This window comes from Liolophura sinensis, chromosome 5 (genome assembly GCF_032854445.1).
Source record: "Liolophura sinensis isolate JHLJ2023 chromosome 5, CUHK_Ljap_v2, whole genome shotgun sequence".
Classification (NCBI taxonomy): domain Eukaryota; kingdom Metazoa; phylum Mollusca; class Polyplacophora; order Chitonida; family Chitonidae; genus Liolophura; species Liolophura sinensis.
The window spans coordinates 8,238,254-8,251,665 of NC_088299.1; the positions used below are offsets into that span (position 1 = coordinate 8,238,254).

The following is a 13,412-nucleotide window of genomic DNA, read 5'->3' on the forward strand; positions in this document are numbered from 1 at the left end:
TAACAGTTTAAAGTTTTTCATCGTCAAAACTTCTGTGAGATGGATAGACTGGTTCAGAGAGTATGTATCCCTGTCTGGTTGTTATACGCCTATCTGATGTTTGGACAAATGGTATGAAGAATGGTAACTAAGTTGCATATTTGTTTTCAAGACTGCACTTGAAATGTGCAGGATGTTTGTTGAAATGATTTGCTTGCCTTTATAGATTTAAAACCTACAAATTTTGTTTCCATTGACATGCAGGAATTACTGCCTGCTGAATGTTCTTATGATATTGGCTTGTCATCATTCGTTGTGCCAGGCCTTATATAATATGTTTATTGTAGTTGGATACACTGTAAGGGTAATATTTAAGATGTCACCAAAAACATTTATTCAAATTCATAGATGGATACATAACATTATTTACTTGTGAGTTCAAGTCCAGCTCATTCTGGCTTCCTCTCCAGCCGTACGTGAGAAGGTCTGTCAGCAACCTGTGGATGGTCGTGGGTTTCCCCCGGGCTGTGCCCGGTTTCCACCCACCATAATGCTGGCCGCCGTCGTATAAGTGAAATATTCTTGAGTACGGCGTAAAACACCAATCAAAAAAAAAAAAAAAAAAAAAAAAAACATTATTTACTGATATATTTGTTATTACTGTTGCAATATAAATGGTAATTTTTTTGCTAAAGATATTTAATGACATAAATTGAACTAAAATCTCTCCAAGGACAATATTAGTTACACATTTTGCTTGGTGACGAGAGTTGTGGTTTGTTTTGGAAGTTTAGGATGAGCTTCTCAAAAATTCTAGTTTCAGCAACAATAATGATACATGTATTTTACGATATTTATTTACTTCTAGAAATGCACTTTTTAGGTGACAGTTTAGGTCATTTACTACAAAGTCATTATTATTGCATATGCTGAGTGTCTTCTACATTTTTTTTTCCCAGGTTACATACAGAAACAATGATGGATCTGATCCGGAATTCCACCCAAAACCTTTATGTTTGTGAAATGGCTGTCATGGGATGGATTGACTTGGTGACCGGTGATCTGGGCTGTGCCTAACCAATTCGTAGGACGTTTCATGCGGAATTCTGACTGTTGTGCCAACCAACTGAAGCTCATGATCAAGATGAAAGCCCTGCACTATTTCAACAGCTCTATTTCTAACAGTTTTGCGCTTTATATTGGAGAAAGTTTTCTCATTCTCACTCAGTGGATGGTCAGAGGATGAAATGAGTTTTGACTCAACGTGAGACTGTGCTTGTGACACTAGAGAACTTTTGAAACTGGGAAGCTGAACAAATTTTCCTCCATCTTTCTCCACATGTGCGAAGTTCACTTGGTTTTAAACAGTCATTTTCCTTGTGTTCCTGGACTCTTGGGATTGTGGACAAAACCTGTATTAGCCATAAATATTGCTGCTCCGAAAAAAACCCAGAGCTTGATAGTATATATTTTTCACGTAATATTTTTCTCTGGATTGTACTACCTGTTCTAGTCCAGGTATAAATTGGTTTATTTCATATTTTTGTAAAATTCTATACAGGAATTTCCATTTGGTTGTAAAGAACTGCAGGTCAGTACTTTTTATGAAATGTTAACTTCAGCTTAATTTTTCGTTATTTTGTACGATCATACACGTGTTAAGTAATATATGTTAAAGCTCACCAAGTGCAAGTTCCTTGTTAATAGAATTTTGAAAGCTGTGAAAACGGTTGTAATGGTTCCCAGTTGTAAGTTTATGTGTTTCCATGGACACAAGTTTTAAGACAATTTTGCAATTGAATTTGCGTACACTCATCACCAAATTGAGAAGGCAAGGTTTTAAAAAATGGAGAATATTCGGAGACATTTTCCTTTCACTGGGCAAACCAACAAAGGTCTTGCCAGTGCGGAGCGTTCATCTGTGTTTCATGTGGAGATGAAGCAAGAGGCAGACCGTTCTTGTGCCCCGGATGGTATCAGGTCAGAGGTCACCAACCAGCCAGCCAATCAGGGATCAGCAGAATCTGTACAGCAGCTTCTAGCCGGCTTTGTGCAATGCCTGTCCAAGTACCACAGTTCAGGCACCCAGTTACGACAGGAATTGGGACAAACCCTAAAGGGCACCCTATATCAACCCTTGGGGGCTATGTGTACTACTAAGTTGCCCCACAATATTTTTGACCGAAGAGCAGACTTCCTTCAATTGGCCAATGACATTCATGCACTGCTCACGGGACTGCAGGAGAATCCCCCCAAAACAGAGACCAGCCAACAGGTGAGTACAAAAATGGCTTGCACAGGTTACTGAAAGGGTTTAAAGGATATATACAAAAAGGTACTATACTGCGAAGAGGAGGGTGTTAAGGAAAATGAAGAAAGATATGCCAAAAAACAAAACAAAAATAATGTGATTAAATTTTTTTTTCATTTTTGAGACATATTGTGTATTTTATAATAATCCTGCTATTTTATGCATATTTTCTTTCGGGAATATTCAGAAATGATGTCGTGGATGAACATACTGGGAACATGGGACTTGCGCCCTCAATTCTGGCTGTACTACCTGCTGTCCTCCACTCTACAAAGTCGTTTTCACAGCCACCGTCACCATATTATGACATTAATATCTCATGGTTTTTGGACTCTTAACACACAGACTGCTAGAAGAGAGCATTCGTGATGCATTTAAATGTATAGAGCTTTGAAGACATTTGACAAATAGACCTTGAAACTTTTTCAGTATGGTATGCAGTTTTTTTCCACTTATAAACCTGACTCCCAGCAAAGTGAAACATTCTTGAGTATGAAGGGGGAAAATGTCAATCACATAATTAACTATACATAAACAACCCATTTAACCATATATAGATAACCTATTTAACCTTTCCAGGGGTTGGGAAAAATTGAAAGTGGAGCTGATGTGGATGTCATGTACATTTGAAAAGCTGTAGAAATGACTATTTTGGACACCATTTTTTTCATCCCTTTTCAAGGGTGATACATGTACTGATGTCGAGTGAGTGAGTGCTTGGGGTTTAACGTCGTACCGATGTCAAATGAACTAGAATAATGAACTTGAATAATGAACTTGGATTTTAGAGTTTGGGGAAAAAAAATTGAAGAGCTACATGTATAAAACCCAAAAGTACATAATCCAAGTCTGTAAATACATAGCAGGACAAGGACAGTGCCCTGCACCAAATAGCATTTTGACATAGGTCAGAGAACCAAACAGCCTTATAAATAACATGATTTTTATAACGCTCTTAATATTGTGAATAGCTGGAAGACCTGCCATTATGTCCTTCACCATCTTAAAAACTTATTTCTGGGCTTGTTAATCTGCAGGTGTATGATACGTACTTTATACAGACTGACAGCACATGAAGAGAATACAAAGCTCTGCATACGTGTACGTGTACATAAACAATTCCAGACATTATTGGGTATCATTTGTCTATATTTATGTATGGCCACAGACCCCCATTAATTTTCCATAAGCGACAGTCTTAACGTGTAACTCAGCCCCAAACATTCCGGTGCCAATAAGCTTTGGTCCATACCTGACCGAGCCTGTGAGAAAGAAGCCATTAAAATCTTGACATAGGTTGACTGTCAAAATCTGGACCTTTCTATGCCGGCAGCTGGCAGGGGTGCCTAGGAATGCCAGGAGAGGTCACTGGCAACCTCATCACCACCTATCTCCTTGTGTCCTCTCGCCCAGAATTTCAAACTTTCATCATTAAAACTCATACCTGCCCAAAGCTTAGACAATTTCCAGCATTTTGATACCAAGCATGCACCTGTACACCAAAAACGGCATGCTGGCATCAAAAAAAGATTTTACACCCTAAAATACACAGAATTACATATGGAAGTTGTAATGGGGGTCTGTGTCCATGTGTTTTTCCTCATAAATGATCTGTAATGTTCTTGCCTTTGCAGTGACTGTGATAAATCTTATACAGGCTTTCATACATACTCGTGTAAATGCATTAGCTCATGTTGCTGCAGAAAGCTGTACATATGCATCTGTGACGACACTAGCTATTATTAGTTACCATTTTGTCCAGATATGCTTAATTGACCTGGTCAGTCTTTTCTGTGTGATGTACAGACCTGTGTACATGTATTTTATACATTAGCTCATGAAGCAACAGAAATCTCAGCCTCTGCATCTACATGTAGATATACAATCATGACAACACCAGACATTATTGGTTATCATTTTGTCTGTATGTATGTTTTCCACGTAATTGACATTGCTTTGGATACATAGAGATTATCAGGACAGTCCATGATCCACGATCATGTATGAGCTAGTCTAAGAATTGTCTGAGGTTGGCCTGTTGTATCAGCGTGACCTTGTAATTTAGGTTGTTTAGGGGACAAAGTTAGGAATTTTCACCAAAAGGGTCAGTCATATAATCATTGAGTTCTAATAGATGCTGGGACGTCATGGTGTTAACCATGCTTGATTTGTAGAACAAGTTAATTTGGGAGGCGCGATCAAAGTTTGGGCAGTTTTGGACTCGAAAGTTAGATAATTTCCGCCCAGGCTGTAGGGAACATGCTTGTCGTTTCTTTGCGTGCTACAATTAAAATGAAGACCATTCAATGTGTTTTCTTTACAATTTAATGTTGTTGTTGTACATATAGTTACCTCACCATAATGTCCGATGTTAGTTCAGGGCTTTCCCTGGTAAAGTGCGCTTTGAATGTAAACATTGAAAGTAGTTTCTGTTTTCAGAGGATACATATATACGGACCATCATTCACGGACAGTATAGGCTGCTACTCTATGAGTTGGGTAACAGTTGGGTGATAAAATACATTAGAATAAGAGCTGTTTTCAGCTAGCCTGATTTCAAAATGGCCTATACTATATACACATACATGTACTTCACAAGCAGCTGCCAGTATATTTATAGTATGGCTTACAATGCTGGCACATAATTTACATGTAAGGCTTTCATGTTAGATTGTATCGATACTGTAATATTGTACACCCAGACAGAGAATAATCTACATGCATGTAGAGTAGACCATTCCGCCCACATCATTATCAATAAAATTGATTTTACCTCATGTTCTTAATATAGCAATCTAGTATAAACAGCTGTACTCCTTTAGCACACTTTTGATGCATACATAAATTCTGATTCAGATTTGTTTTCTTGAAAAGATAGGTTTTCAGAATGAAACTCATTTACCTGTAGTATTAGCATTCGGTAACACCTTTAGGAGCTACATGTACTTTGTGCTGTAACAGTCCATTATAACATTTGATATACACATATACATATAATACCAGTACATCATGTACAGTTTTAGTTTAAATTTCACTCCGCCAGACATGGGAAAAATACCTGTCAATATCTGAGTTGCTGAGTAATGGAAATAAGAAAATGTCTTTACCTTGGTATTTTTGTATTATTCATATTCACATACACTCCAGCACTTGAGATGTACATACATGTGTGCTGGAACCCAGCTCCCACTGCCATGACTGAATGGGTCAACCAGTAGAATGTATACTTGGACATGGTTTTGTCCTGGGCTGACTTTATTCAGAGCTTTGGTGTCTCTATTCAGTTTCCTAAACCTTTATTAATCAGACTGCCTTTATACATTTATCAGCAGGTAGGTTCAATATTTTGTAATGTTTGGTATTACGAAATAATGATAGATGTGTTTTAGATCACATTTATGTGTATATGGATGATATAATCTTAGATGTCTTAAGTTGACCTGAAATTTCGCCCATGACTGTGAAGACATTTTGACTAATTCTGAAAGTTCTGTTGATCTTAGAAAGGTGCTTTGAGGTTTGTTTGGAAGGTAGGATGATAGTCTACTGGGAAAATGTAAATAATTTGACTTTTATTTACCTCTAAAATGCACCCATTTGGGTGATATTTTATGTCATTTACTTCAATAATTTTTTTTTTTTTTATTTCTGTACATGTATTTTGAAATTGTATTTAGCAAACGTACTCTGGACACAATCTTCTATTTCTTTTTGTCTGGTTGTTTTTCAGGCTGTGCTCAAGTGCATGTTGTTGCTGTTAAAACTCGAGTCTCAGTACCATGAAATGTGTCTACAGGAAATGCAGACGACTTTACGAGAACTTGCTCAGTCATGCGCCAGTCATAGTTGCCATGACGTCCTCCAGTTAATGGCTAGTCTAGGATTGGCCAGTCAGGGATCTCCTAACAGAAGCCTTGGGAAATCTGTTGGCCAGTATTCAGCCTTGAGTGATAAAGGCACACCCCATACTCAAGGTAGCCATGACGACTTGCTGTCAATCAAAGAAAATGGAAGCATAGAACTGGAAGAAACTGCCAAATTACCGGCTAAACAGGGCTCAAAGTCTTCAATATTCTCTTTGTTTGGTCGCAAAAATTCACCAGAGGATGTGAAGAACAATGGAAGCTCATTTTATGTTGACATAAAGTCTGACAAACAGCCTGTGAACTCTAAATCTTGTGGCCTGTCAAACATGTCAAACCAGCAGCTACATGTGGACACAGGAAGTGTGCTGTCACTATCTGTGACTCCACCCCCGAGTGATGGCAGTACCAAAACTTCTCTGACCTCTGACAGACTTGGCATTATTGGAAGCAAGAGCAAAGGTAGGCAACTCTTGTGCTTTCAGCAGGGGTGAGACTTTTCAGCTGATAACAGCTGATTTCAGCTGATTTTAAAGTGCTCTCTCAGTCCCAAGAGCTGCCAGGCGGAAATATTAAACTGATATGAAGGGTACCCTATGCAGTATAGCTAGCACCAGGGTTCAAAATATTTACAATAGAAAATGCTATTTATAACCCCTATCAGTGAAGAGCCCTTAAAAGCAAAAGCTTCTTCAGTTTCTGTAAAGTTTTCCTGATGTTACGGGATAATATTCCTTATGTGACAATGAATCAGGCTGATATGGCGTCGAGTATTAAAGGCAGTTATGCTGGAATGACATCATGAGCATTGGAAAGAACATCATTTGTTGGTGTAGGTCAGTGATGGGCGACGTCAAGTGTTCTTGCATGACGTCACACGAGGCAAAATGGGAATCGACAGAAAACTTTTGTTTCCGTATTATCCTTCCGAACTATAACATCGGTTCTTATACAGTCCCTTTTTTGTTGTTGTTGTTACAAATTAAGAAAGTTATTCCTACAATCTGGATCCTTATCATTTAACCTTGCTTTTAGGACAGACATGTCTTAACACTAGAGTAGCTCTTTAAGGGAAATCAAGTATTATATTTTTGGGGTCAGCTAGGAGAAGAAATTTCTCACTGAATCAAATGTTTAAATTGCTGGCTTTCAATCCTTAACCAATGAGATTGCATGTTTGATCCAGCTCAGTCACATATACCTGATCGATACCAATCAAATACATGTGAGTGTTAAAATAAAGTAAATAACATTTGGGTGCCATGCTCTTGTATATTTCAGCCTCACGGAACAGTCAGCTTGCATCTGAGGAAGAGCTAGACAGTGTTATTAATCTGTTATCTGGCTGTGGGGCCAGCAACAGTAGTAACAGTAGCAGTCGGGCCTCGCCACAAATGCAAAGTATACCCGAGAACAAAGTGGCATCCCCGAGGCTTGAACTGCCGCGGGACCACCTCCCGCACCATCACCACACAACGCCCAGGGGCCTCTCCCCGACCCCTGCCAGCACAAACTCCTCAGGGGTTGGGCCTGTCGTCACCCACATTCCCATCACCGTGACACGAGAACCTGACAGCCTTAAACCTCCGCCTCGCACCCAGCACCATAGACGCTCCGAGGGGTCCATAGACTTCACCAACAGCGACTTCTATGGCCGGAATACCTGGCCACATCAGCACCGCACCAGTCTTCCAAATGGACCCCCTGGTGCCCCCCAGGGACTTTATGACCCTCTGTCTCAGGAACAGCAGTCCTTTGCTCGTCGCTACTCTTCCGATCTGCAGGCCAGACCACGCGGTTACTGCGGTAACCATTTGTTGTCCTACCCTCAGTGGACGTTTCCCGAGTCTAAGTTCCAGACATGGCAGACGTTGTCGAGTCATACCAGTTCTCAGGCCAGTGGACTGGCTACAGCTGGGTAAGTTAGCTAAAGCAACCCTACATTAAGGTCAAGAACTGCATTGTAGCCATGATTGTAACTCATAGATCAAGGTTATAAAGCAAGTCACTTTTTTGGTATAAAATAGAAAATGTCACGCAAAAGCTGATGCAAATTTTTAAAAAAAAAAAAAACAGGCTTGGTGTAGACGTATTTTGTTTGTTAATCAGTGAAGTGACCTTGCTTGAACCTTTGATGTTTTGTTTGGTCAGATCTGACACGATGACCAGTAGCTGGTCTGGCTTCCAAGACTCCAGTGACCTCAGTGATGATTCGTCTAGCGGAGAACAGTTCTTTGCGGTCGGATTGGACCTGGTCAACGCATTAGACTCAAAGTGAGCATACGTTCTACATGTCTTTTTTTTTTGGAGGGGGGGGGGGGTCCCCACAGTAGATAATGATTTTGTGATTATTGGCACAAATATATCATATTTTTCATGTATGTTGTAACTCTTGGGTATGGTATTAAATATTGAAATTTCATGATTGAAATATACTGCCTTTCAGTAGATATCAGACTCATACCTGTACTAATCTACTTATATTGTTAAAGTGATTCTGAAGTTTGAAACAGTTATAAAATGACACACTTTATCAATTTTACAAGCATTATTGCCAATTTTGTGAAAATGAAATGCTATTCTAAAATGATAACAAGAACTCAGGAGGATCAGAGCTGATAAATTTTTTGACAAAAATATCTGGTATAGCCTCATTAAACTTTTGTTCTGTGATACAATAATGTTCAAGATATACAAATCAAGTATTAAATTTTAACACTCAACGATTAATGTGTTGAAGTTTATACTGCATGTATGTCAGCACAGTGCAATGACCCAGGAGCCTTCCACAGAGCGGTCGCTGTGAGTTCAAGTCCAGTTCATGCTGGCTCTGCTTGGTTCCTCTCACCATAATGCTGGCCGCCATTGTATAAGTGAAATATTCTTGAGTATGGCGTAAAACACCAATCAGATAAATAAATAGATTTATACTGCATGTATTACGTTTCCAACTCTTTCTCTGACAGAAATGATAGCAGTGATGAAGAGCTTGAACAAAGAGCTTTTCTCCGGGATGCCAAAGAACAAAGACCTAGAAGTCTGGAAAATCTTCTGGTAAGTATGTACACACACATTTATAGGCTCCAGAGGGTTTCCGTGTGATTCTGTATATTCCTCTGTCACACTCAAGTTACATAGATGACAGTGTCTTTGTGACATATTGTATCAAAACAAGTGTGCAGTGAGCTCTTACTGGCTTCCTCTCTGACTGTCTGTGGGAAGGTTTGTCAGCAACTTGCAGATGGCCGAGGGTTTCCCACCATAATGCTGGCCGCCGTCATATAAGTGAAATGTTCTTGAGAATGGCGTAAAACACCAATCAGATAAATAAATCAATCAATCAAAACAAGCAGTTGTGTGAGTGGACAGTAGATAAGGGGAGATGTAAGGGAAGGGAGGAGATGGTCTTTGGTGATTGAGTGCATGTCTGTCTGTTTGTCCATCGATAGAAAAAATTGCCCTATACACAAATTTTTGTGTTTGTTTTGTTAATAATTTGTGCATAATAATTGCAGAATTTCGTGCTTTATTGTTGGATTTAATTGGCTGTCTTAACAGTGGTAAGTTTTATGAAGTAGCAGGAAAAAAAGACCTGTTAAGTGTTACTTCCTGGATGTTTGGGGCTGTTTCTGCTCATGGCCGTCTGTGATTTACATCATTGTGATCGATGAAACGGATTAAGTGCTGTTTCAACTTGATGTCAGTTGCTGAGAGTTAACTTCGTTGAAACTGCTTTCAGTTGTGTTTTTCTTCATTTCCTTTATCGCATGGCAGGACGTGAAATCCAACTACACCTGGCCTCCCAAGCAGCCCTGGGCAAGGTCTGCACTGGTGATCAGTGAGGCCATGGAGGCGTCTGTCCACGACAATGCTCACCGCCCTCTGCAGATGCAGTGGAGTGATCCCATGTCCAGTCGCAATGTCTGGGGTGCAGCAGGTAAGGGAGCTAACTCCAAGCGGACTTTTATCTCTCCACGTACAAAGCTTACTAATTTGTACTTTAAGGGAGATAACTTGTAGAAAACTCAAATTTGGCTTAGGTTATGTTCATGTCAGATGCAGCCCCCTAGTTGGCCACTTGTATGTAGTACAAATCTTTGTGTTTGCCCTAAAACTTCATCCCAATATGTATATTTCATAGGGAAATAAATTTTGCTGCTTACAGTTTCCAAGTTGTTTGCCTTCCAACCTTCCAAACAAACTTCAAAAACACCTTTCTAAGACCAGTAGAGCTCTCAGATTGGGATTAAGACTTAATCATGGGTAAAATTTTAGGTCAAGTACAGGTCAACAATTTATTGTAGCTTAATATCAATGATTGTAAAATACGTTAACATGATTATTATGAGAAGTTTTATTTGACATTTCAGGAATCTTGTGAGATCGCACAGGTTGAGACAAGACAGGGATGGGGGCTCTCACGGCTAAAAGGCGGGATTTGACAGCAGCTGCTAATGACACTGCTGAGCCAACAGACCCGGCTATGCGAGATGTTTATTCAGTCTAGCTAGTACTGTAAAATCTCGCCTATTAGCTGCGTGCATTTGCGAGAGCCTCCACCTTGTCGGGTCCATATCTGCTTGAACTCGCAGGACTCTTGAAATGCTGACTCGACTTTTTATGATTACCGGAAAGCAAAAAAATGAAATTGCTGGATAAATTTACAGGCCTGGGACCCCAGCTTCAACACCGAGCGATGCACGATTTTGGACCTCTGCCTCACTGACAACAGGAAGACGTTGGAAACACTGTTACTAATATAAAATGCTCTTGGAAGGACTAAGGGTCATGCTTTGGTTATCTTCCCATCCTGTGCTATGAAGTGACTGCTGACCTCAGGTTATCCCCCTTTATGGTGCTCTTTTCTCTGAGAACAAAATATGTCATTTTATGAGTTTAACTCCAAATGATAAGTTGACTTATGATAACCTTTCACTGTAATTTTATTGTTTTAGTACTGCTGGATGAGAGAACATTTTAAGACATAATTAACAATCATGGGGCATTGATATTACTTCATCTACTTCCAGGTACATTTGCTGGAATGATGTAGATCTCTGATTTTGGTGCATAATTTACAGTAGACTAGTGATTATCAGGCTGTTTTCATCACATTTCATTGGCTCTAAGCTTACTATACACAAGGATATGAATTGGATAGCTTGCTTTGATAAACCACTTCCATATTAAAGCTTCATTTATTGACAGCCGTCTTCACATATTGCCAGAGCCAAACATGGTAAAGGCTAGTCTCACTACAACATGGCTGAAATATTGCCGATATGGCGTTAACCCGCATTCATTCATTTATTCATTGGCCATAGCTCCTCAAAGAAGCTGACACCAGATTTAGCAGTGTACTACTGTGATTTTTTAATGAAACTTTTCACTTCCACGTAATTCTGCCACATTGAAACAGTGTTATATTCCCAGGCCCCCGTGGCCAAATCCAGAAATAGTGGCCACGAGTGATGATGAAACAGAAATAACATTAAAACAGTGTAATTTTCCCAGGCCCCCATGGCCAAATCCAGAAATAGTGGCCACACGTGATGATGAAACAGAAATAACATTGAAACAGTGTAATTTTCCTAGGCCCCCGTGGCCAAATGGTTAGCGTGTTAGGGCAGCACAGTGACGCAGGAACCTCTCACAAATGGGGTCAATCTGCGGATGGATTTGGGATTTCCCACAGGTTCCTGGCCGCCATCTTATATGTGAAATAATCTTGGGTATGGCATAAAGAACCAGTCAAATAAATGAAAGTTAAAGTCTGAGCAGACAAATTCAGGTCAGATTTATGAGTGCATGCTGTTGTCAAGAAAGGAATATTGAACTTTATGATAAAATAAAGAAATGATTGTCTGTACATATCGTACAGTAGCTTGCTAAATAAAAAATAAGGGCTTAAGCTCTGGATACACATTGCTTTCTTCACCAATTCATATTTCTGTGTCTGTTCTCTGAGACATATTGCTTTCTTCCTCAATTCATATCCCTATGTGTGTTTTCTGAGACATATTGCTTTTTTCCCCAATTCATATCCCTGTGTGTGTTTTCTGAGACATATTGCTTTCTTCCCCAATTCGTATCCCTGTGTATGTTTTCTGAGACATATTGCTTGCTTCCCCAATTTGTATCCGTGTGTGTATTTCCCCAGAGAGCAGGAATATTGCCCGTCATTTTCATCATTCATCTGTTATTGTTTAAACCTTTTTTTTTTTAATTCACAGTATTAATTTATGTACATACATGTCAGTTAGTTTGTCTGCTTCAGGAAATTGTCTGAAATCTGATTGAAAAGTTAAACAAAGGTATATAAGCATGATTCTGATGTGGTCTTAGCTTGTAATGAGGTAACGGCTGCCATGAAATTTTTTAAGTTTTTGTCTTTTTTTTTTGATATTATATTTGAGTTCTCTGGTTTACATCAATCAAATCCATTGCAGCAGATTTTGGAGAAGTAAAGCGAACTTTCCTGAATTGTTGAGATAACAGAATACATATATCTGTGTACTTGTTTTAGAATTATTTTACAGTATTAACACATTGTTTTTATTTTAGTTTGATGCATATTAACATCATCTCTGTACTTGCATTCTAAATTGGTTGTTTTTGTTGAAGTTTTTAGAAAAGTTTATTACAGACATGTACATATCCCTAGATTGAAGGCTGCAATCCTTCATATTACCCATGATCCTTTGTAATACTTTTGTGAACTCACTGTGAGCTTTTGAATATAAGCAGTGGAGATATTGTTGGTTGATAATATTCAATATTTACAAATAATGCAGCATATTAGTTACGGTTCAACCATGTATAATTAGGACGGTAGATTCACTGGAACTTGATGTACAAATTTGAAATGTGCTTTGTATTCCAAAAAGTTCAGAAATTCAACATTGTTGAATAAGCTATCGGCTGGGTTTAAATTCGTTGGCCAACATTTATTGGAAGTTCACAACTACCAGGGAAAGTGCTGCTCGTGTTTTTTTTTTTTGGGGTTTTTCTTTTTTCTCTTCAAGTTAATATGAAACAAAAACAGAGTTGATCTCGTGTTTTTTGGCTGGGCCATACTTTACAAGGTAATTATTAGCCAGGGGCTTAATAAGGAATTGTGTGGTTTAGACACTATTTTTATATCAATGTTGTTGTGGAAATGTCCCCTCTATATAAGTTACATGATTACTAATGTGTACTAGGTGACGAATTCCTGTAACAACTTTTTTAAGAAATGAACTGCTCACGGCATAATGTCA

The 13,412-nt window shown here is 39.0% G+C and overlaps 1 protein-coding gene across 1 annotated transcript; it reads left to right on the forward strand.

The window, feature by feature from the left end:
• Positions 1-13,412, forward strand: LOC135465690 (uncharacterized). The gene is made up of 8 exons (XM_064743000.1): positions 1-60; positions 939-2,254; positions 6,021-6,615; positions 7,435-8,071; positions 8,305-8,427; positions 9,120-9,207; positions 9,928-10,090; positions 10,821-13,412. Exons 2-8 carry the CDS (start codon positions 1,826-1,828, stop codon positions 10,877-10,879), a joined length of 2,094 nt encoding a protein of 697 aa, XP_064599070.1. The 5' UTR covers positions 1-60; positions 939-1,825; the 3' UTR covers positions 10,880-13,412.

Bases quoted from the DNA above. Each gene is read 5' to 3' on its own strand.
- LOC135465690 (XM_064743000.1), top strand. From the start codon at position 1,826: ATGGAGAATATTCGGAGACATTTTCCTTTCACTGGGCAAACCAACAAA. The intron at 8,072-8,304 runs GTAAGTTAGCTA...TTGTTTGGTCAG, and splicing joins AGTGGACTGGCTACAGCTGG to ATCTGACACGATGACCAGTA. The intron at 10,091-10,820 runs GTAAGGGAGCTA...ATAAATTTACAG, and splicing joins CAATGTCTGGGGTGCAGCAG to GCCTGGGACCCCAGCTTCAA.